Source organism: Neomonachus schauinslandi, chromosome 9 (assembly GCF_002201575.2).
Source record: "Neomonachus schauinslandi chromosome 9, ASM220157v2, whole genome shotgun sequence".
Lineage (NCBI taxonomy): Eukaryota > Metazoa > Chordata > Mammalia > Carnivora > Phocidae > Neomonachus > Neomonachus schauinslandi.
Window position 1 is genome coordinate 60,742,600 of NC_058411.1, and position 25,353 is coordinate 60,767,952.

Genomic DNA, 25,353 nt, shown 5'->3' on the forward strand with positions numbered 1-25,353 from the left:
AACGAAGTTCACTCGATTCACCAACTCACCTCAGCACTCACGCTTAAGGCAACCATAAGCACGGTCGAACTACCGCGCCCACAATGCACCGCGAGGGCCCCGGCGCCGGGGCGTGGCTGAACCTCACGGAGGCGTTCCGCCAGGCCTGACAACGATAAAAAGACAATTTTGAAGATGTTAGTGGCAAAAGGGGCTGTTGAAAACGTCTGCTATGTTCAGGGAAACTTTAGGGCCTTTAGATATCCGCAGTGAGCAATGAAAAGAAATTGTGAAGCAAAAAAAGCTCTTCCTCGGGCCGGAAACGCCATAGGACTCCTGAATCACGTGGTACACACGCGCCAAAGTCCCAAGTTAAAGAAATAAAAACGGGGGCTTCCTTATCCTGCACCTTTAAAATTGGACTTGGTGAAGTTGGGCGCTGCCTTACAGAGGATCATTCTTCCATGTTTCAAGTCGGCTTTCCTCGCTGTTAACAAGATCGCTGTATTCTCCGCAGTAGCTGTAATGGGTTTTTTGCCTGGTTAGCCGACTTCCGCCCAAGTCCAAAATGGCGGTTGAGCGTTCCTGACCTTTACGGGGTTGGGCGGTGATTGCAGTCTGAGCTAGTAGGGGGTGGAGCGGTTAGTAAACCGCAAATGCAGAAGCTGTTGCGCGGGAGTCAGCCATGGACTGGAAAGAAATTCTTCGCCGGCGGTTAGCGACGCCCAACACAGGTACCAACAGTGAGTTTGGGAGGGACTGCTCGCGGAGATAGGTCGGCCCTAAACTCTGGAGGTAGGGGGAGATCGGGGACGAGCAGCTACTGGGAGCCGCACTTTCCGCTTCTATAAAAGCTCTCTTGACAAAGGCAGAGGGGACGTGATTTAGGGATACTGAGAGGTTTGACCCACACTTCCCGGGAAAAGGATTGCGGGAATGAAGAGCTTATTTTAGCACTCACTTACGTGGCCTTGACCAAGGCTTTTGAGGGATAATTGAGAACCCCGGTTCCAACAACTCTTCGATCCTACTACAACCTTCGATCCTACTACAACGCCTTTTTACTAACACACTTTTGACTTCCCTCTTTATCCATTTTAGATTTAATCATCTATTTTTCCTTATTCTTTTCCTCCTCCTTCGCACTTGCTTGTTAACCAGCCTGGTTAAAACTCTTTCTTATTCCACACGTGCCCTCAGGGCAGCCAAAAGTGGCTGGAGAAAAACGGAACCATGGTAAATGGTGTCACTTTGAATTCATGTCCACTAACCTAGTGTTTCAGTTTTTCATTTACACACATTCCGCGTTTCCCTAGATATTCATTCTCCTACACTCTAAGGCAGTTCTCATCTTCCAGACCTCCAGTTCTCCAGTATGTGCTATCTATTCCTTATGTTCAGTTGATAAACTTATGTATATATTTGAGAAAGTCGAAGCAAAGAAAAACCTCACCTGTTCCCACTTACCATTTCTATCAGCCCTTTCACCACCATAGATGCCCATAAACTCTGCCTTTACTGTTCAAAATGAACTGTCCATGCTATTTGAGACAGTTCCTCCAGTCCAACAGCAGATCCCGTTCCCTTTTATTCACTGATTTCACTCTGTTCTTATCTTCTGTCTCATATGTCATCAAATTTTCCTTCTCTACAGGATCATTTCCATCAGCTCTGACAAACATGCTGTAATATACTCCATGTAAGAAAAATCATTTCATCTCACATCTCCTTCCAGCTTTTGCTGCATTTTTCTGCACTTCTTGTAGGAAAACTTATCAAAGAAGTCACCTGTATTTGTACTTTCTCCTCTTCTTCACTCTTTTTTTTGCCATCAAAAAAGTATTTCTATTGAAGTATATTTCCTTTATTTTTTTAAACATTTTATTTAAATTCAGTTAATTAAGATGTAATGTATTGGGCGCCTGGGTGGCTCAGTTGGTTAAGCGACTGCCTTCGGCTCAGGTCATGATCCTGGAGTCCCTGGATCGAGTCCCGCATCGGGCTCCCTGCTCGGGGAGGAGCCTGCTTCTGCCTCTAACCCTCCCCTGTCTCATGCTCTCTCTCTCTATCTCATTCTCTCTCTCAAATAAATAAATAAAATCTTAAAAAAAAAAAGATGTATTATTGGTTTCAGAGGTGCAGATATGTGATTCATCGGTCTTATATAATACCCCGTGCTCATTACATCACATGCCCTTTTTTTTTTTAAGATTTTTATTTATTTATTTGACAGAGAGAGAGACAGCGAGAGAGGAACACAAGCAGAGCGAGTGGGAGAGGGAGAAGCAGGCTCCCCGCCGAGCAGGGAGCCTGATGCGGGGCTCGATCCCAGGACCCCCGGATCATGACCTGAGCCGAAGGCAGACGCTTAACGACTGAGCCACCCAGGCGCCCCATCACATGCCCTTCTTAATGTCCATCACCCAGTTACCCCATCCCTCAATCTCCCTCCCCTCAAGCAACCCTCAGTTTGTTTCCTATGATTAAGAGTCTCTTATGGTGGGCGCCTGGGTGGCTCAGTTGGTTAAGCGACTGCCTTCGGCTCAGGTCATGATCCTGGAGTCCCGGGATCGAGTCCCGCATCGGGCTCCCTGTTCAGCAGGGAGTCTGCTTCTCCCTCTGACCCTCCCCCCTCTCATGCTCCCTCTATCTCATTCTCTCTCTCAAATAAATAAATAAAATCTTAAAAAAAAAAAAAGTCTCTTATGGTTTGTCTCCCTCTCTGGTTTCATCTTGTTTTATTTTTCCTCTCTTCCCCTATGATTTCCTGTTTTGTTTCTTAAATTCTGCATATGAGTGAGATATGATTGTCTTTCTCTGACTGACTTATTTCACTTAGCATAATGCCCTCTAGTTCCATCCACGTCACTGCAAATGGCAAGATTTCATTTTTTGATGGCTGTGTAATATTCCATTGTGTATATATACCATATCTTCTTTATCCATTCATCTTCATCTGTCAGTGGACATCTGGGCTCTTTCCATAGTTTGGCTATTGTGGACATTGCTGCTATAAACACTGGGGTGCAGGTGCCCCTTCAGATCACTACATTTGTATCTTTGGGGTAAATACCCACTCCATTGCATCCCTGTTATGTGTCAAGCACTGTTCTAGGCTATAGCAGTAAACAAAACAGACAAAAGTCTTTGTCCTTGTGGAACTTAAGCTGAAGTGTTGGGAGAGATGATTAATAAGTAAATTGTTTTGGTTGTACAACTTGTATTTAAGGCTGTTTTCTTCATTGGTGTGCTAGATCCCATGTTTGCTACTCAAAGATGTATTCCTGCAGTTGTCCCCCTCTGTCCTGCATCAGTTTTTCTTTCTCAGTCATCCCTATCAGTGTATGAACATGGTGGTATTTCTCTCATCCTAGAGAAACTTTGTCTTAACTTCTACCTCTAGCTAAGCCTCATTGCTCCCCTTACAGCAATGCTTGTTAAAAGAATTGTTGATTAAATCTGTGCTGTAATTACTGCTTGTTAAGATCATCAGTGATCTCCATTGTTGTTCCAGTGGTCAGTTTTTAGTCCTCACTTTCCTTGACCTGCTGCCAGTCCCTGCCAGGGATATGATAGTTCACTCTCCCCCTAAACATACTTTCCTCTCTTGGTTTCTGGGAGTCATACTCCCTCAGTTTTCTTCCCACCCCACCGGTCCTCCGTTCTCAGTGTTTGTGTTCTTCTCTCCAACAACTTAACATTGGAGGGCCCAAAGCTAAGTAAGTCCTTGGTCAGCTTCTGTTCTCTGTCTACACTCCCCTTCATGGTGAAATTAGCCATTCTTATGGCTTTAAATACTGTGTATTTCTTTCTGTCTCCTAAATCCAAATGCCAAATTCGTATGTCTAATTGCCTACTTGACATGGCCACTTGGTTCTAATAGGTATTTTAATCTTAACTTGTCCAAAACTGAACTCCTGGTATCCTTTCTAACTTGCTCACTTGTAACTTTCCCCATCTGCTCAGGTCAAAACCTTTGGAGATATCTTCAACTGCTGTTTTTCTCCGATACCCACATGCAGTGTGTCTGCAGATCCTGAGACTAAGAAAATATATCCAGAATATTTACTCCCAACCACCTCCGTTGCAGCCACCATGATCCAGGCCATCACCATCTGTCACCTGGATGACTGCATTAGCCTCCTACTTACTGCTGGTGACTCTCTCCCTCACCAGAGTAAAAGCCAGGGTCTTTCTAATGACCTAGTGGCCTTGACTCCCATGATCTGCCTTCCCTCATCTACTCTTTCCTCTGGCTCACTCCGCTGCAGGCACACTGGCTGCCTCCCTCTTCCCGTATACATCCGGCACTCTCCTGTCTTCAGGCCTTGGTGCTGGCTGTGTCCTCGCCTGGTATGCACTTCCCCGTTTATCTGCATAACCTGCTTCCTTGCCTTCTTCAGTTTTTTTGCTCAGTTTCATCTCAGTGAGGCTTTCCCTGACACTCTGTTGAAAGTCGTATGTAGGTATGGACACATGTGCACACGTCCACCCATACAGATAATTGTGTGTCCCTAGAATAGTTGAATGAAAAAGAATGAGTGAAATCATGAAAATGACTCCTGGGATTTGGGCTTGGGTGACTGGATGAATACCAGTAATTGGGAGAGAAATATGGAATTAGAAGAATAGTAAGGTGAGGGATGGGAAGATTATTTTAGATATGTTGGGTGAGGATGAAAATATTTTGTTTTGAATGTGTGAGTTTAGAGTTCAAAAGCACTATCTGGGTTAGTGACATTTGGGACTCAGAAGTCAAACTACAAAAATTGAAATGAGGAAGAAAGATTAACAAAAAAGAAATGGCCAGAAAATAAGAGAATCAACAGTGTGGCCTAAGGTTAAAAATTAACATGGCATATGTGGCAGAAATGCAGGCATAAGAGAGGTTTAGGGGAACAGCTATAGGCACGTTGGAAGGAAGTGAGACCAGGAAGAGGAAAATAAACTATCGAGAAAATAAGTCACAGATTTGAAGATTTCAGTGAGGGCTGAAGTGTAGGTATTATGGCAGGTTTTGAATAATCAGAAGGAGAAAAATTATCTGAGAGTATATTTAAGTTTAGTATATTTAGGAGCAGATAAGATCTGTGATCTTGCCATGGAACCGAGTGACAGAGGTGACCCCTCTTCAGAGATGAGGGGTCACAGTTACTCATAAACGTTTATCCTTCCTTGACAATTAGAGGACCTTGAGCTGAAGAACACTGTGCGCCAGTTGCTGTGGTCAATAAACAGTGTGACTGAATGAAACAGCTGTAGGCCAGCAGTAGGCGGGCTGGAGGGTAAAAGCAGCCTGAGAGGGAAGGGGTTTCCATTAGGTAGAGGAACAGGGATTGCAAAGCCGAAACTTCATGAGGTCAAGGGCTGCGTCTGTTTTCTCGCCACAGTAGCCCCAGAGTCTAGCAGTGTTCTATACATAGTAGGTGCTCAGTAAGTACTTTTGATGGAATGAATCAGGAGCATGCCAGAAGTCCGTAAGAGAGACAGTGACTTGAGGAAGAGACTAGTATAGTGATAAAAAGAAGGAGAGGGAGCAACTAAGATGTGGTTGAAGATGCAGGGGAGGCTCTTTCGATTCTTGGTGTTTCAAGAAAATTAATATAGATGTTCAGTGTATAAGCACAATTTTGAATGTCTTTTTTGCACTGTAAATACCCTATAGTAAAAAATACTGATTTTAAGGGGTGCCTGAGTGGCTCAGTCAGTTTGAGCGTCCAACTCCTGATTTTGGTTCAGGTCATGATCTCAGGGTCGTGAGATTGAGCCCCATGTTGGGTTCCGCACTGGGTGTGGAGCCTGCTTAAGATTCTCTCTCTCTCTCTCTCTCTCTCCCCTTCCCCCTCTTCTCTCTCACTAAAAAAACGAGTAAGTAAAAAAAAGTGCTTTTCCCCTTTTAATCTATTTTGTTACCAGAAAAAAGAAGTGAACAAGAATTAAAAGATGAAGAAATGGATTTGTTTACCAAATACTACTCAGAATGGAAAGGGGATAGAAAAAACACAAATGAATTCTATAAGACCATACCCCGGTTTTATTACAGGGTAAGTGGTATCTAAGCAAATGTCTCAGGGAGTTTATAAATGAAATGTTAACTTTTAAAATGGGATTGGACTCTTTTATATAAATGAATAGAGGTTATATTTTAAATTTTATATATTCTTTCATTGTAGTTGATCTTATTGTTTTGGAATTGATAAAATCTCAAGTTTTGATGTAAATTGGTATAAGAACACAAAGTTGTTACTTGGCCCCCTTTGAGTTACAGGCTTTTCCTTCCTGTTTTTTCTTATGGATATTAGTAGTGGTTATTCTGTTGGATCATGTATCAGGCTTTTTATAAAACTTAGGTTTACGGGGCGCCTGGATGGCTCAGTTGGTTAAGCGACTGCCTTCGGCTCAGGTCATGATCCTGGAGTCCCGGGATCGAGTCCCGCATCGGGCTCCCTGCTCGGCAGGGAGTCTGCTTCTCCCTCTGACCCTCCTCCCTCTCATGCTCTCTGTCTCTCATTCTCTCTCTCTCAAATAAATAAATAAAATCTTTAAAAAAAAAAAAAAAAAAAAAACTTAGGTTTACTTGGCTGATCACCATTTTTAACTTTGTCTTTTATCCATGTTCTAAGGTGTAATACATTTTGCTCAAGGTTAAACTGAAAAATAGATTAAAATGGAAAACTTGAAGAGTTATACTTATTTTTCCTTGTGCTGAAACCATAAAGAAGTCTTTGAAAGAGATTATAGAAGACAGGAAGACCTTAAGAAAGCTACTTACAGCTGAAATTGAAGGCTACTGAAAAGAATAAGACCTATTTAGTATTATGTAAAATGTGACCACTATAGAAAAGTTAACTGAAATTTTAGCTGAATGTCTCTTAAACTTGCTACCTTCTAAACTCAATTATAACACTATTTACAAAGAAAGTAAACATTGTTTTACTTCCCATTTAGGAGCAATGTATTAATATAAGTGAATTATCTAGATAGTTGTAACATTTCTTCAAGTACAGACCTTTTCCAGGTGAACCATTTTTATTGGAAACCTTTCTGTAATACTGTTTCCCAGTCTTTTGAGAATTATATGACTAGGGCCGCCTAGCTGCCCCAGGGTCATTAGAGCACGTGACTCTTAATCTTGGGGTTGTGAGTTCAAGCCCCATGTTGGGTGTAAAGGTTACTTTAAAATAAAATCTTTAAAAAAAAAAAAGAATTCTGTGACTAATCCATGTTTGTCATGGAAAAGAGAAAAAACAGCTGATATTTTCCCATAACATTGCACAGAGATGTAAATAAATATTTCTACATGAATCCTTCTCCATAGTTTTGTGTACACGTGTGTTTAGTAACAATGGGATCATTTCATATGGATTTCTCCCGCTTTATGCATTTCACACTTTCTTAAACAGAGTCCACTACACAACTGAAAATTTTTGATAGTCTGGGGGAGCAGGAAGGGAATTGATGTTTATTGAGTGCTGATGTACTTCAGAGCACTTTATATTCATGATCTCATTTAATCAGGATTATGAAATAGTATCTTATCCAGAAACAGCCCTTAGATGTTGACATGACCCCATTTCTGAACCAAGGACTCAACTTTCCTGTACTTCCAGTACCAACCTTTTGCTCTCCCCTGTGGTTCCTGAGGGAATTCCCTTTTCCCCATTTCTGTCTCTTCCTTCTCTCTGTGACCTCTTCTAGATCCCACATGGTTTCCTGTCTGCAGATGTGGATTTGTGGGATGTTCTCTATTTCTTCTCTGTCTTCTCACTGCTTTGGAGAAACCACCTACCATCTTTGGTTACCACTTCTCTCCTTGGCTGATTAGCTTGTTGACTAGCCACTGGAGCAGGATCACAGTCTCAGCCCCAGCCTTACCTCCTATGCTTCCTCCTTTTCCATTCCTTTTGATGGGAGGGATGGCATCTTAGTTCTTGGAAATGAAAGAACTGATTTGGACTGTGGTTACTTAGCTACATTTAATGGGGAGAGATATAGACGACCAAGAAGAAATCCTCGAAGCAAATTGTTTGAGGTTGAGCTGGAATGAGTCATTTTAAAGCCCTGTTTATGGAAATCACCCCAGCAGGCAGACCCTCTGCCTAGGAGGTAAACATAGTAGACCTTGGCTTGACCATCTCCAAGAAGTAACGTCATTCAAGCTCAAAAGGCATACTTTGCTAAGACCATGTATCTTCAGTTAGTCTTATTTAATTCTATGTCAGTCTAAGGTTATAGTGGAAAGAGTACTCTAAGAATATAAAATGAAACTTGGGCTAGACCATTAGTTCTTTCTAGGCAGGGATCTGGCCTTGCTGAACATGGAATTCTCTGTGGATCTCTTTTTGTTAAATGAACTTTTTAAATGAATGATAACTTGAAGTTAAGCAAAACTGAGATACAAAAAGTAATTTGAGGCAATGCAATAATGTAGAAATTTTATGAGGCCAAATATATTTTACATAATCCAATAATAGTCTAGAATTTAAGTGTAGAAATTAACTCTAGTGTATTTTTAGTTGCCAGCTGAAGATGAAGTCTTACTACAAAAATTAAGAGAGGAATCCAGAGCTGTCTTTCTCCAGAGGAAAAGCAGAGAACTGTTAGATAATGAAGAATTACAGGTAAGAATAGGATTAAAGGTTGCTTTGGATGTTAGCCATTTCTTTATTTGTACTAAAGTCCTACAGGATCTCAGTGTGTCTTAATGGAGCCACTGCTGCAGAGTGGGTGAATGCACAGGCCCTGGAGCAATGATTCCTGCCAAAATCAGCTGCAGAGCTTGCCTGGGCACCGTCTCCCCAAGATCTGGGTGTTTTTTTTGTTATGTTTTTAAGTCCCTAGGTGATTCTAATATGAGGCCAAAGTTGAGAACTACTACTATAGGGTCAAACTTTGGGGGTTCACATCCTAGCCATGCTCTGTGACCTTGGGCAATGGACTTAACATTTCTGTGCTTCAATTCTCATCTGTTATGTAGGGATAACAGTATCTATCTGCATCACATAGTTATATGAATTAAAGAGGTACCATGGGGGGAGGGTATTAACCGGCTGATGGGTATTAAGGAGGACACGTGATAAGCACTGGGTGTTATATGCAACTAATGAATCGTTGAACACTACATCAGAAACTAATGATGTGTACTATGTGTTCACTAATTGTACGCAATAATAAAAAAAAAAACCTTTAAAAAATAAAGAGGTACCATATATGAAAACTTTAAACTTGGGCATTCAATAAACACCAGCTATTTGTATTATGTTATTAGTAATCAAAAGGATAATAGGGAATGAGATTCATCTTAATATTAAATCTGCTATCAGACTATCATTTTAATGGAAATAACACATTTAGCTGATGTTAAATTTTGTTTTGTTAACTGTAACATCTTCATTTCTGAACTTCTCCTAAGAACTTATGGTTTTTGCTGGATAAGCACCAGACACCACCTATGATTGGAGAGGAAGCAATGATTAATTATGAAAATTTTTTGAAGGTTGGTGAAAAAGCTGGACCAAAGTGCAAGTAAGTTTAATTAAGTATAATTAACAAAGGAGTATGTTATGTTAAGAATTTTAATGCCTGAAATAAATGTCAATGAAAATATAAATCAATCGTGTGACAGTTTGAGTCCATATCAGTTATTAATGAAATTTTAAAATTATTTAGTCAAGAAAATTATTGGTATGAAGTTATTAAAAGAAATAATAGTTTATAATAGCATATTTATATACTATACAACTATATATATAGTACATTTATATATAACAGTATAGATTTTCATTCTCTTTTTTTTTTTTTTTTAAGATTTTATTTATTTGATAGAGCAAGCGAGAGCAGGAACACAAGCAGGGGGAGTGGGAGAGAGAGAAGCAGGCTTCCCGCTGAGCAGGGAGCCCGATGCGGGGCTCGATCCCAAGACCCTGGGATCACGACCTGAGCCAAACGCAGATGCTTAAGGACTGAGCCACCCAGGCACCCCTAGGCTTTCATTCTTTTTGGGGTTTTTTAGCCTCTCATTCTTAAGGCAATAAAATTCAAAGATGTATGACTTTAAGTTTTAAACTGTGGTTCTCACTTTGATTTTTTTCATTTTGATTTTTAATTGTTTGAATTCATGCTGTTTGCTAATTCAGTATGTTTGCTATATTGGCAGATGATTTTAATCTTTATTTCCTTTCCTTAGGCAGTTTTTCACAGCAAAAGTCTTTGCTAAACTCCTTCATACAGACTCTTATGGAAGAATTTCTATCATGCAGTTCTTCAATTATGTCATGAGAAAAGGTGATTCCATTTTCATTGTGTTTAAACTCCTCTATCGCATCGAGCCCCGCATCGGGCTCCCTGCTCAGCGGGGAGTCTGCTTCTCCCTCTGACCCTCCTCCCTCTCATGCTCTCTGTCTATCATTCTCTCTCTCTCAGATAAATATAATCTTAAAAAAATTAAAAAAAAAAAGAAAATTCTTAAACTCCTCTATCTGGAAATCAAGGAGGTTTTGGTACATGCTTTTACAATATTCCTTCTATGTGAAACAATTCTCTTAGTAAGTTTGAATAAACAGCAGCATTTCTTTCTTTTCTTTTCTTTTCTTTTTTTGTAAAAGGGAGAGCATGCATGAGTCAGGCTTGGGGGGTGGGGGTTGGGACAAAGGGAGAGGGAGAAACCCAAGCAGGCTCCATGCCCAGCAGGGAGCCCAACACACAGCTGGATATCAGGACCCTGAGATCATGACCTGAGCCAGAATCAAGAGTCGGATGCTTAACTGACTGAGCCACCCAGGCACCCCTGAATAGCAGAATTTCTTACTTTTTTTTTTTTTTAAAGATTTTATTTATTTATTTGAGACAGAGAGAATGAGAGAGACAGAGAGCACATGAGGGGGCGGGGTCAGAGGGAGAAGCAGGCTCCCTGCCGAGCAGGGAGCCCGATGCGGGACTCGATCCCGGGACTCCAGGATCATGACCTGAGCCGAAGGCAGTCACTTAACCAACTGAGCCACCCAGGCGCCCCAGAATTTCTTACTTTTTGACCCAGATTTATTTTTTATTATTCCAGTTCTTTCCTTGAGGAACTTACTAGAGCTGAGATTTTCTACCATACATATGGGTTCATTATTATAAACAAAACAAAACAAAAACATGTATCCTAAAAATACTAGCTAAGAGCTATATATCAAAAGCTGAACCAAGAATTTTAATGTATAGTGATTTAAATTATTTTAATTCACTGGTAATTCTATTTTACCAATATACAGTTGACCCTTGAAGAACACAGGGGTTGGGGAACTAACCTCCCGTGCAGTCAAAAATCTGAGTATAAGTTTTGACTCCCCAAAAACTGAACTGTTAAGAGCCCGTTGTTGGCTGGAAGACTTACCAATAACATAAACAGTTGATTAACACATGTTTTATATGTTAAATGTATTATATACTGTATTCTTACAATAAAGTAAGCTAGAGAAAAGAATGTTATTAAGAAAATCATGGGATGCCTGGTGGCTCAGTCGGTTAAGCGTCTGCCTTCAGCTCAGGTCGTGATCCCGGGGTCCTGGGATCGAGCCCCACTTTGGGCTCCTTGCTCAGCCGGGAGCCTGCTTCTCCCTCTCCCACTGCTGCTCCCCCTGCTTGTACTCTCTCTCTCCGGCTGGCTCAATCAGTGGAGCAGGCAACTCTTGATCTTGGGGCTGTGAGTTTGAGCCCTACATAGTGTAGAAATTAACTTTAAAAAAAAAACTCATAAGGAAGAGAAGGTACATTTACAGTGCCATACTATATTTATTGGGGGAAAAAAACCATGTATAAGTGGACCCACACAGTTCAAACCCATGTTGTTCAAAGGCAGCTTATTATAGGTTGAGTTGCCTGAGAGGATAGTTCCCAACTCAGAATTGTAGCATCAGATTCAAGTATTTATTAAACAACCTGGAATTGTTATGATTCCTGTAAGTTCCATAATGATCTCTGAAGTCCTATGCGTACCATCTTTAATATTTAGTCACAGTAATTAACCTCAGTAGAATAAGAATAAATGCACCTTCACTGAAGGCATAACATTACACCCACTGTCCCTTTTTGGTGGAACACTAAGTTTAGTGGGTGAAGAATATTTTCAAGAGCATCAACTTTATTGTTGCTTTAGGCAGGGTAGAATTGTTGATACCTGCCATTAATGCTATGGTGTATTTTGATAAAAACAATTTTGGGGTTACTGAATAAGTAATATATGTGTGTGAAGCAGTATGTTTGTAGAGTTATTAGTTTGTCCTTCTAATCTAGCTGTTTATCTCCTTTTATCCATATATATGCTAAAGGACAGATCTTAAAATTACATTTCATCTTCTTACTTATTGTCAGTTTGGCTTCATCAGACAAGAATAGGACTCAGTTTATATGATGTTGCTGGACAAGGGTACCTTCGGGAATCTGTAAGTATTAACCCACCTCAATAACTACTATAGACACCAAAATGTTAATAGTAGTTAGCACTGCATGTTGGGATTACAGGTGATTATTTTGTTTTTGTTTCTCCGCTTTTGTTCGTTTTTACAAATAATGTGTTACTAAAAGTCTTTTAAAATGCATATTGACCACAAAAAAATGTATATTGGCCACAAAAATTCCTTTTTGATTCTTTTTTTCCAGCTTTTAAAAATAGCTTTCCAAAGGAGAAAATAAAAATGTAGTGCTTTAACAGGATTAAAAATCATTGAAGAAACAGGAAAACTGGGCGCCTGGGTGGCTCAGTTGGTTAAGCGACTGCCTTCAGCTCAGGTCATGATCCCAGGGTCCTGGGATCGAGTCCCGCATCAGGCTCCCTGCTCTGCAGGGAGCCTGCTTCTCCCTCTCCCACTCCCCTTGCTTGTGTTCCCTCTCTCGCTGTGTCTCTCTCTGTCAAATAAATAAATAAATAAAAATCTTTAAAAAAAATAAAAATAAATTAAAAAAAAGAAACAGGAAAACTTTTGGTTTTTCATGAGTGTTATAAATGTTAGGGCCAGAAATTTTTCAGGCTGACAAACATCATTAAGTTTGATAATGTTTTTAATAAGGGAATATAAAGGGGCACCTGGGTGGCTCAGTTGGTTAAGCAACTGCCTTCGGCTCAGGTCATGATCCCGGAGTCCCTGGATCGAGTCCCGCATCGGGCTCCCTGCTCAGCAGGGAGCCTGCTTCTCCCTCTGACCCTCCCCCCTCTCATGTGTTCTCTCTCTCTCATTCTCTCTGTCTCAAATAAATAAATAAAATCTTTAAAAAAAAAAAAATAAGGGAATATAAAATAGGTCATGATTTCCCAAACTCTCAATTCACAGTGCCCTTAGTATCTCAGTAATTTTTGCATAGTGCCTCTAAGTCAAAAGAAATACCTACCAGTTCCATTTATTAGTTAGTTCTAAACAATTTATGAAAGTATTCACTAAGATTATTATTATATTAGCCATTTGAAAAAAATACACATACGTTGAAAGTAAGTAATATTTTTGCTTCATTCTTAAATTACAAATACTAATGGAATCTGTGCCCATGGGGCACACTGTATGGCCAGTCAAAACTGGCAGTTAGATTGGACAGTCATCCTCACTTCCTGTTCCACACTAACTTTCGTGTGGTACTTGCTTCATCACAGCAACCATCAGGAACCTAGCTTTGCAAAGATTGATGTCATCAAAAAGCATGCATCTCCGTCAATGTTGAAAATGTGAACTACCTTGAGCTCATAGCTCTAGTAATAGCCACATCTATTGTGTACTCTCTGGCAGATGTCACCGTCTTCCTGAAATTTTTTTAATATCCTGCTGCACCCCTGTGAGTTTACTGAAGCATTCCGGGGGCACAATTTGGGAGCTGTTGGTTTAGCCTTCACATTGCTGGTGGGAGTATAAAATGGAGGGGGGTAGGTGGGAAGTTTTCTCCTCCCCACTTGTGCTCTTTCTTGCTATCTCTGTCTCTCTCAAATAAATAAAATCTTTAAAAAAATTAAAAAATAAAAAGATTTTATTTGAGAGAGAGCGTGAGCATGAGGGAGCACAAGCAGGGGGAGGGGCAGAGGGAGAAGCAGGCTCCTCGCTGAGCAGGGAGCCCAACACGAGGCTCGATCCCAGGACCCTGAGATCACCACCTGAGTCACCCAGGCACCCCCTTTTTGGTTCCTTTTGAATTTGGAATTATGTAGAATATATTGCTTATTCACAAATGTTAAAAATGAAATAAAAAGCAAAACAATGTAAGTTTTACCACTAACATAGTTATGATTTTATTTTATCATTAATATACTATTAATGCTGAATAATTTTTAGGACTGAAATTCAACATTCCAGTATCTAACGAAGAAACAAGATCAAGACAGTTGACACTTTAATGTTTTGTTTTGTTCTTTCAGGATTTAGAAAACTACATATTGGAACTTATCCCTACTTTGCCACAATTAGATGGGCTGGAAAAGTCTTTTTACTCCTTCTATGTTTGTACAGCAGTTAGGAAGTTCTTCTTCTTTTTAGACCCTCTAAGAACAGGTAAAAGAAAATCTTAGATATTATAAGGATATAATTCTAAATCTCAATAACTAAAGTCTTGAAAATGTCATTTTTCTACTATGCCATTGCCTTTAATATATAAAGATCTTTTATGATTTATTCGTACCAACTAGAACCAGCTGTGTGACAGTGGAGATGTCACCTAACCTCTTAGTTTCTTCATCTCTAAAGTGGTGTCTGAGCTGGATAACGAATGGCTCCTTCTGGTCCTAAGAAGCCAGTTATTCTGATATGATTTGCTATCCCTGATATGGAATATACTGGGGAGTTGTTCTTGATGAAAGATATGAAGCTTTAAAATACCAATTGTGTGATTACTCTTCTAAAATAGTATCTTTATAAAATTGAGTTCCTCTTTTCTTAAAAATGAAATTGTGTTTGTTCTTTAAAGGGAAGATTAAAATTCAAGATATTTTAGCATGCAGCTTCCTAGATGATTTATTGGAGGTAAATATGTTTTTTAAATACTTAATCATGTCACTTGACAGTTACTGTCTTCTAATTATATCTCTGTGTTTATTTAGTTAAGGGATGAGGAACTGTCCAAGGAGAGTCAAGAAACGAACTGGTTTTCTGCACCTTCTGCCCTAAGGGTATATGGTATGGTTCCTGTCATAATGCTAAAATTTGAATGATCCATTCCTCAGTTAATTAACGTTCAAAGGACAGTTTTATACATAGGCTAATTTACCTTAGGATGAAAGTATTCTAATTACCTTAAGAGCTAGTATTCTAGATTACTAAAATTTACTTGTCGTTTTCTTACTCTTTAATAGAACATACAGAATGTAATTTGATCCTTTCTTGTTGACTCAGGAGCATCATTATGGAAATCAATTATTATCTTGCATTGTGATAAAATGCCACTGCTATCAGCGTCCACAGTGGCAAGTGTTCTAGGGACTGTTTGCTTTTTCCTTTAATTTCATTAGTCTGCTTCATTATTCTCTTGGGTGGTCTTCTGACTCATTTTGGCATCCTTGTTCTCTGCTTTTCAAGAGCCAGCGTTTCATTGCTTTTTATTGACCCCATCTCTAATTTTAAAACCTAGGAAAGTTCTAAAAGGTTGCAAACTGAAAACAAATAATGATGGAAATAGCCCAAACACCATGGCTTTATGCAAAGCTTAAGGGCTGTTGTGATAGAGAGTACAGGGTTAGCTGATCTTAGGGCACTACCCTAATATAGTTAGAAAATCAAAGTATTAACCAATAAAAGAACTTTTTGTGTTTATTCTTTTGTCCTCTAATTAGAATTTTATTTTGGTCATAAATGTCTTTTTATCATTTTTCTTCCCAAGGCCAGTATTTGAATCTTGATAAGGATCACAATGGTATGCTCAGTAAAGAAGAACTGTCCCGCTATGGAACAGCAACCATGACCAATGTCTTCTTAGATCGCGTTTTCCAGGAGTGTCTCACTTATGATGGAGAAATGGTAGTAGTTTAAATCTCTGATAAGTTTTAAAAATTTAGGCTCCAGGGCGCCTGGATGGCTCAGTCGTTGGGCGTCTGCCTTCGGCTCGGGTCGTGATCCCAGGATCCTGGGATCGAGTCCCACATCGGGCTCCCTGCTCGGCGGGAGGCCTGCTTCTCCCTCTCCCACTCCCCCTGCTTGTGTTCCCTCTCTCGCTGTGTCTCTCTCTGTCAAATAAATAAATAAAATCTTTAAAAAATAAAAATAAAAATTTAGGCTCCCACAGTTTCCACAAACCCTTTTCTTGATGTGATACAGCATTATTTTTACATCAGTATCTTTAAAAGCCTGAACTAATCAAATTGTGAATTTTGGGGGCTTTAATCTTAAGGTTAATTTGCTTAAAAATATTATGGGCTGGGGGCGCTTGGGTGGCTCAGTCGTTAAGCGTCTGCCTTCGGCTCAGGTCATGATCCCAGGGTCCTGGGATTGAGCCCCTGCTCGGCGGGGGGCCTGCTTCTCCCTCTCCCACTCCCCCTGCTTGTGTTCCCTCTCTCGCTGTGTCTGTCTCTGTCAAATAAATAAATAAATAAATCTTTAAAAAAAAAAATAGGGGCGCCTGGATGGCTCAGTCCTTAAGCGTCTGCCTTCAGCTCAGGTTCTGATCCCAGGGCACTGGGATCGAGCCCCGCATCGGGCTCCCTGCTCCGCGGGAAGCCTGCTTCTTTCTCCCTCCCCCCACTCCCCCTACTTGTGTTCCCTCTCTCGCTCACTCTGTCAAAAAATAAATTTAAAAAATCTTAAAATAAAAAATCTATTAAAAAATATTATGGACTCTGGACAAATACAAAATTTTAATATTTTGTTCATTTCATTATCAGTGTATCTTTTTAATGTTTCAAGTTCTATTTAAATTCCAATTAGTTAACACGAAGAATTTAGTGATTCATCACTTTCTACAGTACCCGGTGCTCATCCCAACAAGTGCCCTCCTTAATACCCATCACCCATTTAGCCCATCTCCCCTGCCCACCTCCCCTAAGGAGTATGGATTAGTGGGGGGTAAAAAATCCTGGAAAATTGGCAAATCCTATTGACTGTTTCCATATAGATGGTTCATTCATTAAATTTCCAGATCAGATAGTGTACCACAAATGCCGTGATTTAAATCTAAGATCAGGTTGTATTACTTTCTGTAAGTGGCTATATTAGTAGCTAATGATTAACATGCACCTGTCCTTTTATCACAACAATGCAAAATACTTAAGGAAATTCTGTCTAGCATTTTAAAAATCACTATCCTTGCTATTAAAAACATGTGTTAAGGATGTGATAAATTACCAAACCAATGATGCTTAAGAAATGGTCATATTGTCAGGAGAATTGGGGTTTTAGGTTTTATCACTTAGCTTGAATAGCAGTTTTCTAAATAACACCATTTTAAGCCAGCAGTATAGGAAAGGGGGGAAAAGGTGGAGAAACTGTGCTTTGTGACTTCTACAGCTGTCTACAGTCAACAGTGAGGAGCTTGTAGTATACTAATGACTTCTAGAGAAAACAGGCTACAACTATGGATGGAGTTAGACCATGACGAGGCTGCATCTCTTTAGCTCTTTATACTGCAATTTATACAAAAAAGAATTCTTAGGGGCGCCTGGGTGGCTCAGTCGTTAAGCGTCTACCTTCGGCTTAGGTCACGATCCCAGGGTCCTGGGATCGAGCCCCGCATCGGGCTCCCTGCTCTGCGGGAAGCCTGCTTCTCCCTCTCCCACTCCCCCTGCTTGTGTTCCCTCTCTCGCTGTGTCTCTGTCAAATAAGTAAATAAAATCTTTTAAAAAAAAAGAATTCTTAATCTTAGCCTAAAGCAGCTTTCCAAGAATATAAAATTTTTTCTAAGTGGAATCTCCAACGTGTTTTTACCATGCAAAAAAAGTAATGAGTATCCCTTTTTTGTAGAGAAAGCCTTGTTTTCTTCATGTCTTTCTAGCTTTTATCTGTGCTTTTTTGCCTTTTTTTTGGATGAGAACAGTTTCAGTTCACTGTATAATATCGGGTGTTAAGATGGCTTCTTATTGGAAATCATCTGATTTTAAAATGTTTAAATATTTCAAAGTAACTATTTAAATATACTATTCAAATATACTAATCTATTCATTCCAGATAAACCTTTTTTTTTCCCAAACTGACCACACTGAAATGAAGATACTAATTTAGCAGCATTGTACAATAGCTTAGTCACTGTTCTGTCCACTTCAGAGGCATAATAAAAGATTACTCCTTAAGACAGCAACTCTCTCATAAGAAAATGATCTATGTCCCCAAAACTGTCCTGTACAGATTAACTGCTATGTAGAATTTCTAGAAACCAATATTAAGTATACAAATGGATATCTTATTTCATATTAAAAAATTGCCATTTTTATGAGAGACTCTTGACTCTGGGAAACAAACGGAGAGTTGCGGAAGGGGAGGTGCGTGGGGGGATTGGGTAACTGGGTGATGGGCATTAAGGAGGGCATGTGATGTGATGGGCACTGGGTGTTATATGCAACTGATGAATCACTGAACACTACATCTGAAACTAATGATGTGTACTATATGTTGGCTAATTGAGGGGCGCCTGGGTGGCTTAGTTGGTTAAGCACCTGCCTTCAGTTCGGGTCGTGATCGCAGAGTCCTGGGATCGAGACCCGCATTGGGTTCCCTGCTCAGCGGGGAGCCTGCTTCTTCCTCTGTCCCTCCCCCTGCTCATGATCTTTCTCTCTCACTCTGTCTCTCAAATAAATAAAATCTTAAAAAAAATATATGTTGGCTAATTGAATTTAAATTAAAAAAATTGCCATCTTTGATTGTAAAATAGCTTCAAATCATTAGATATTCACTTGAAAAGTTAATTCCAAACAAGGCTTCTAATGAGTGTCATTTTCTTCTCTATAGGACTATAAGACCTACCTGGACTTTGTTCTTGCGTTAGAAAATCGAAAAGAACCTGCAGCTCTGCAGTATATTTTCAAATTACTTGATATTGAGAACAAAGGCTATCTGAATGTCTTTTCACTTAATTACTTCTTTAGGGTAAGTCTCATTTGTGTAAATGAGTCATTGTTCCTTAAGATACACTATTTGATTTAAATTACCTACTTGGTAACAATTTTATCTAATTTGTGATGTTTAAATATAACAAAAAGGTTTACTAACAGATTTTATTATTAATATTTTTTTAAGTAGCTCCATGCCTAACATGGAGCCCAATATGGGGCTTGAACTCACAACCTTGAGATTGAAACCTGAGCTGAAATCAAGAGTCGGACATTTAATTAACCGACTGAGCCACCCAGACACCCCAATTTGCTAACAGATTTTAGAAGAAATCAAGTCTCCTTTTAGTTTTGTTTTTTTCTATTTTTAAAAAATATAAATAGACTAAATCAAAGCTGATTTGATTAGTTGTAGGACATCAAAATGTATAAATATGTGTCAGGGGCTATACTGGCCAATGGAGATACAGACATACATGAGAAATTCTGTGCTTTGGTGATCATAAACTAGTGTGTAAAGTCCTTCAGAAGCTTCAGTTAAACAGTTCAGAAAAGGTAGAAGTTTTGCAGACTTTGGGAGTAGTAGATTCTTTTAAATGCTGTGCTGTAAAATATAAAAATTATTTTAATAATTTTAAAATTATTGTATGCTGCATTTCAGCATGAAAATAGACTTGCTGAAATGCTTATTTTGTGCCGTTTAGTGGTCTCAGAGAATAACATGATGAGTTCTGAGAAGGGAAATTTGATTGTACCTTATCTGATAAGCATTCAGATGCACAAGGTGTAAAAAGAGGAATGTCTGCCCTTTTTAAGACAAATCATTCCTAAATTTGAATGGTGACTTTTCTATCTGGTGGAATAGTTGTGTACAGTAGTACTTCTGTTACTTTATTTCTATAGCTAGTTTTTAGAAGACTGTGTGATTTTTATATGGTTAAGACAACAGTAAGAAGAAATGGCTTTTTATAAACAATAAAAATGAAATTTTCACATCTTTGTCATAAAACATTTTTCCCCAGAGGCTTTTCCTTTTCCATTTAAAATTCTGTGATACTTCAAAAATAACTATTTGGTTTCTGAGTTTCATAGTATGTAAAATTCATAGTTTCGGTGTTAAATTCCCTAAAACTTCCATAATGATTTCCTAGGTAGTAATGACTACAAATATTAGGATAAATTACAATCGCAGTATTAGGATACATTTTTTAAAAATTGAATCCGTGGCTTATCTGAGAATATGATACCAACCCATCATAGGGATGCCCCACTTTAGGCAGACCTATTAAATGAAAATTCAGTTTTAGGAAAACAAACTAAATATTTTTGGAAATTAAACACACAACCCTTTTTTATAAAGACTTCTTTACAGTACCTTCTCTTAGAATATTTAATTTTGTTTTTAAAATATTTTATACATGCATTTTATCAAAGTATTTAGGCTTGGTTGTATGGGTTAAGGTAAATACTTACTGGCGCGGAGTCCTGCAATCCTAAGCTGTTCGTAGAGTCTTCGTACATCAGTATCCCAGTGATAAAGGTCAGCCTAGATGGTGCACTCTAGATTGTATCTCCAGGTCTACTACTCTAGTGGCTGTGCGTGTACTCCGATTCTCACTTACTTCAAAGAGATTACCTATGCACACACGGACATCAGTGGCACCACATACACAGTAGGCACCTGCAACATACTTATTTGACTATTTACCAAGAATTTTAAGCTTCACATTTTCTAGTGAATGACTCTCGCCTACAATACTTATTAGTCCAACTGGATCACAGTAGTTTCTTCCGTTAGTGTTTTTTTTTGTTTTATTTTTTTGTTAAAGTTTATAAAAGAGAATTTTAGGGAGGCTTACCTCCATTTTTTTTTTTTTTCGGTCAAGTACAAGGCAAAGTATTGGGGGCGGGGCAGAGGCGGCAGATTGGGTGTCTTAAAGAATGGTGAAGGTATGAACAGCATTCCTGGAAAATGCAAGGATCAGGCATAACAGAATAATTGCTAGGTCATGTAAAGGCCCATCTGAGGTTGGAGACCCTTCCTGTATAGTAGCAATAATCTGTGGCCTTGTATACTTTTTTCTGGAATTCTCAATAGCAAGATATACATCTAGAAGGGTTGATGGTTACACCGATCATTAAGTTTTGCTGACTGGATGTGAAGCAAGGTCAAGAAGTTGAGAATATTGGTAAGAGTGGTTGAAATGATAAAGCTTGTGGTCTGATAGGAAAGACCATGGGACTAGAAAGGGGCCATGGGACAGGAAGGGGGGCTGTGGTATATTTTTTATTTACAGACTTATTCCTACCCCTACAGGCCATACAGGAACTAATGAAAATCCATGGACAAGATCCTGTTTCATTTCAAGATGTCAAGGTTACCTTTTCTTTTCTTTCCTTTAAGTAAGCTCTATGCCCAATGTGGGGCTTTTGAACTCTTGTGACCCTGAGATCAGGAGCCACATGCTCTACCAGCTCAGCCAGCTAGGCACCCCTTACCTTTTCTTTTAATATATATGATACCAGTTGGGACGCCTGGGTGGCTCAGTTGGTTAAGAGTCTGACTCTTGGTTTTGGCTCAGGTCATGATCTCAGGGTCCTGGGATCGAGCCCACGTCGGGCTCTGTGCGGAGTCGGCTTCCCCTCCCTCCCTCCCTCTGCCCCTTCCCCTGCTCATGCACACACACTCTTAAGATAAATCTTTAAAAAAATAATATACATAATACCAGATAATCATCTGTATTACGTGAAATTTTGTATGAAAGAAACATGACTATGAAGTACTGAACCGAATCAAGTATTTGCTGTTATTTATTCTGAACCAATTGAGACCACACTTGGACTAATAATTTGTATAGTTTATGATTTTAGCATTGTCAGATTGTATTTGCATTGGAAGCATTAATTTTGACTGAAAATGAAGAGAATCAATATAGCCTGCAATCCTTTGGCAGCCATTCCAGTGCAAAATGAATTTTTAATCTTGGTAACTACAGTTGACCCTTGAACAACACAGGAGTTAGGGGCAATGCCCCTCCCCCATGCAACTGAAAATCCATGTAGAACTTTTGACTCCCCCAAAAACTTAACTACTCATAGCCTACTGTTGACTGGAAGCCTCACATAAACAGTAACATAGCTAACACATATTTTGTATATGTTTTACATACTATATTCTTTTTTTTTTTTTTAAAGATTTTATTTATTTATTTGACAGAGAAAGACACAGCGAGAGAGGGAACACAAACGGGGAGTGGGAGAGGGAGAAGCAGACTCCCTGCCGAGCAGGGAGCCCAATGCGGGACTCGATCCAGGGACTCCAGGATCATGACCTGAGCCGAAGGCAGTCGCTTAACCAACTGAGCCACCCAGGCGCCCCTACATACTATATTCTTAAAAATGGAGCTAGAGAAAAAATGTGACTGAGAAAGTCATCAGAAAAGGAAATGCATTTACAGTATACTGTATTTATCAAAAATATCCATGTCTAAGTGGACTCATGCATTTCAGACCTGTGTTCAAGGGTCAACTATATTTAGGTTTGGGCACTTTTTAAATCTGCTCCTTCAAAGGTCTTACTTGCTTTTGTATTAAGGAGCCATCAGTCCTACAATATGAAAACTACCACTATCTGAAACACATGCTAATGCTTCATTTTTGCAGTCACCAGCTGTGAAAAACCTATAGTACCTAGTACAGATTCAGGTTCAGGTTAAGTAACGTAATGGAAGAACCCATCCAATTTTAATTAAGTGTAAGATAAAGGCCAATTTCGTTTAATATAAATGAGACAAATCTGAAACTATTCAACAGGCAACCTAAGAACTAGTAATTTTAAGTTGCCACTGACCTAGAAAAGGAAGTTTCATAAACATACAAGACTAAAAGCTCGTACATTTCATTTACCTGAATTTTTTTTTAAAGATTTCATTTATTATTTGAGAGAGAGAGACTGAGAGAACGAGTGGGAGGAGGGGCAGAGGGAAAAGCAGACTCCCTGTGGAGCAGGGAGCCCGATGTGGGACTCGATCCCAGGACCCAGGGATCATGACCTGAGCTGAAGGCAGACGCTTAACCAACTGAGCCACCCAGGCACCCTTAAAGATTTTATTTATTTATGGAGAGAGAGAGAGCATGCATACACAAGCAGGGGGAGGGAGAGGGACAAGCAGACTGCACCAAGCACGGAGCTCGAGCTCACAACCCTGAGATCCTGACCTGAGCTGAAATCAAGTCGGATGCCCAACCAATTGAGCCACTCAGGCACCCTGAATTGTTCTAATCTTTTTAAAATGTAATTTGCCTCCTTAAATGCCACTGGATCCTCTGAGTAATTTTACTACAAAAAGATTAGAAAACATGTATCTAATTCCTTGTAAATACTCATACAGTATACCTCATAATATAGAAGTATTTCCATCTATTCTAGTAAATTTTAGCACAATTTCATTGTCATTCTGGATGACTAATTCTTTAAAACTGAACCTCCCCCACCCACCACCCATCTTAGATCCAGAGTATAAAAGGTTGACATCTATATTGGAAATGAAGCTTTGTCATTATCTTGGCTTTGGAAGCACTTACGTTTTTATTTTTAGTTGGAGCTGAGTTTGCACTTAAAGCAAGACCTTACATTACCACCAATTAGAAGACAATAGAAAAGTTTAAGATACTTAACACGTATTCAAAGAATACTGCATTAGTTTTGCCACTAATCAGCTATGTAGTTTGGATTAGATTAAACTCTGAGCCTGTTTCTTTCTCTTTTAAGATGAGGGAGAGTGGGGCACCTGGGTGGCTCAATCACTTAGGCATCTGCCTTCGGCTCAGGTCACACGATCCCAGGATCCGGTTCCGTGTCGGGCTTCCTGCTCCATAGGGAGTCTGCTTCTCCCTCTCCCTCTGCCTGCTGCTCCCCCTGCTTGTGCTCTCCCCCCCACCCCTGCTCTGTCAAAATAATAAATAAAATCTTAAAAAAAAAAAAAAGGATGAGGGATAGCTATCACATATCTAAGGAATCTTCCAGTAAAATTCTATGATTGTACATAGAGAAAAGGAGGTTGCCTATGTGTGAACTGGAAAAGAAAAAACTAGAACAAAAATTTTACATAAGCTCAAGTGCCAGCCTGGAATTTCACAGCACTTGTATAATAGAAATTTAGTGGATCAGATCCCAGATTTCATTGTGTTTTTCTCTCTCTCGCAGGATGAAATCTTTGACATGGTTAAACCAAAGGATCCTTTGAAAATCTCTCTTCAGGATTTAATCAACAGTAATCAAGGAGACACAGTCACCACCATTCTAATCGATCTGAATGGCTTCTGGACTTATGAGAACAGAGAAGCTCTTGTTGCAAATGACAATGAAAACTCTGCAGACCTTGACGATACATGATCTCTCAAAAGACTAGACTGTGTTCATTAAGATAAGCTTGAATGCTGCATGCAAAACCTTTCAAGCACAATCCTTAGAAACAGTCTAAATAAAACACTTTATATGCCTATAGAATACAGCAAATGTTCTGATTATTGGAATCTTGGTTGCAGTAGTTTGGAAGCAGTAGGACCAAATGTTGTTTTAGGAGATTTTAAATTCTTGTTCCACTTAGCTCAAATATGGCAAGTGTGATTTGGTAAAGGTAGGAATCCGCTTTAAATCTATATAATCTTTGGAAATAAAGGAAGTTTTCATGGGATATTTCTGACATTAGACATTAAGAATTTAAATATTTGAGGGATAGCTTATATGTGGTCATTTAACCTTGAGTCCTCTAAAGTATTATCTGTATCATAGATTATAAATTTCCCATTCATTAGAATAGAGCCATTTCATTTCTGGGTTAGAAGTGTTTGGAGATGATGTTTCTTTTTATAGGATGTTTCAGTAAAAAGTATTCAAGTTACTATTTCACTTTAATTAAAATCACTGGTATAAAAAAAATCTATCTAGCTTTATTAACTGGTACTAGGGTCACATTTTATAAAATTCAACTCCATTTTGTTAAGGATTTTTGTTAGAGAATTTGTTAATTCAGGTTCTCAATTATACTGTTCTGTTTCGGTTTTTTATGAGAAGAAAAATTAGAAGAGGGTAAAATATCATGAACTATGATCCAGGGGGAATAGTAATTATAAAAAGGGTCGAAAAGGAAGGAAAAGTAAAAGAGGCTTAAAAATAAGACAAAACCATTTAATTCATTTTTGGGAAATTTTATAGTTTGCATAAAGTATAAAGATTTAAGGCACAGTGAATAACTATATAAACATTTCAAACTGGCCACTGTTGGACAATTAGAGAAAGTGAAATTTAAGAAACAAAACTTTCATAATCTTCCTTCTACAATCAGAAAAGTTTCTAGGTAAGCTTTCAGATCTAGTGCCTCTAGGGA

The 25,353-nt window shown here is 39.1% G+C and overlaps 1 protein-coding gene across 4 annotated transcripts; it reads left to right on the top strand.

The window, feature by feature from the left end:
- The first annotated feature begins 71 nt into the window (after positions 1–71).
- PPP2R3C (protein phosphatase 2 regulatory subunit B''gamma) lies at positions 72–24,531 on the top strand. Of its 4 annotated transcripts, none has more exons than XM_021695353.2 (13): positions 220–713; positions 5,896–6,023; positions 8,496–8,600; positions 9,392–9,504; positions 10,166–10,263; positions 12,334–12,404; positions 14,357–14,489; positions 14,902–14,957; positions 15,035–15,110; positions 15,811–15,947; positions 18,864–19,001; positions 21,282–21,341; positions 24,171–24,448. In XM_021695353.2, exons 1-13 carry the CDS (start codon positions 665–667, stop codon positions 24,357–24,359), a joined length of 1,353 nt encoding a protein of 450 aa, XP_021551028.1. In that variant the 5' UTR covers positions 220–664; the 3' UTR covers positions 24,360–24,448. The 4 variants fall into 4 exon arrangements, with proteins under 4 accessions (XP_044773780.1, XP_021551028.1, XP_044773779.1 ...); XM_044917844.1 differs by having other exon boundaries at positions 589–722; positions 24,171–24,531; XM_021695354.2 differs by having other exon boundaries at positions 704–774.
- Positions 24,532–25,353: the final 822 nt, after the last annotated feature.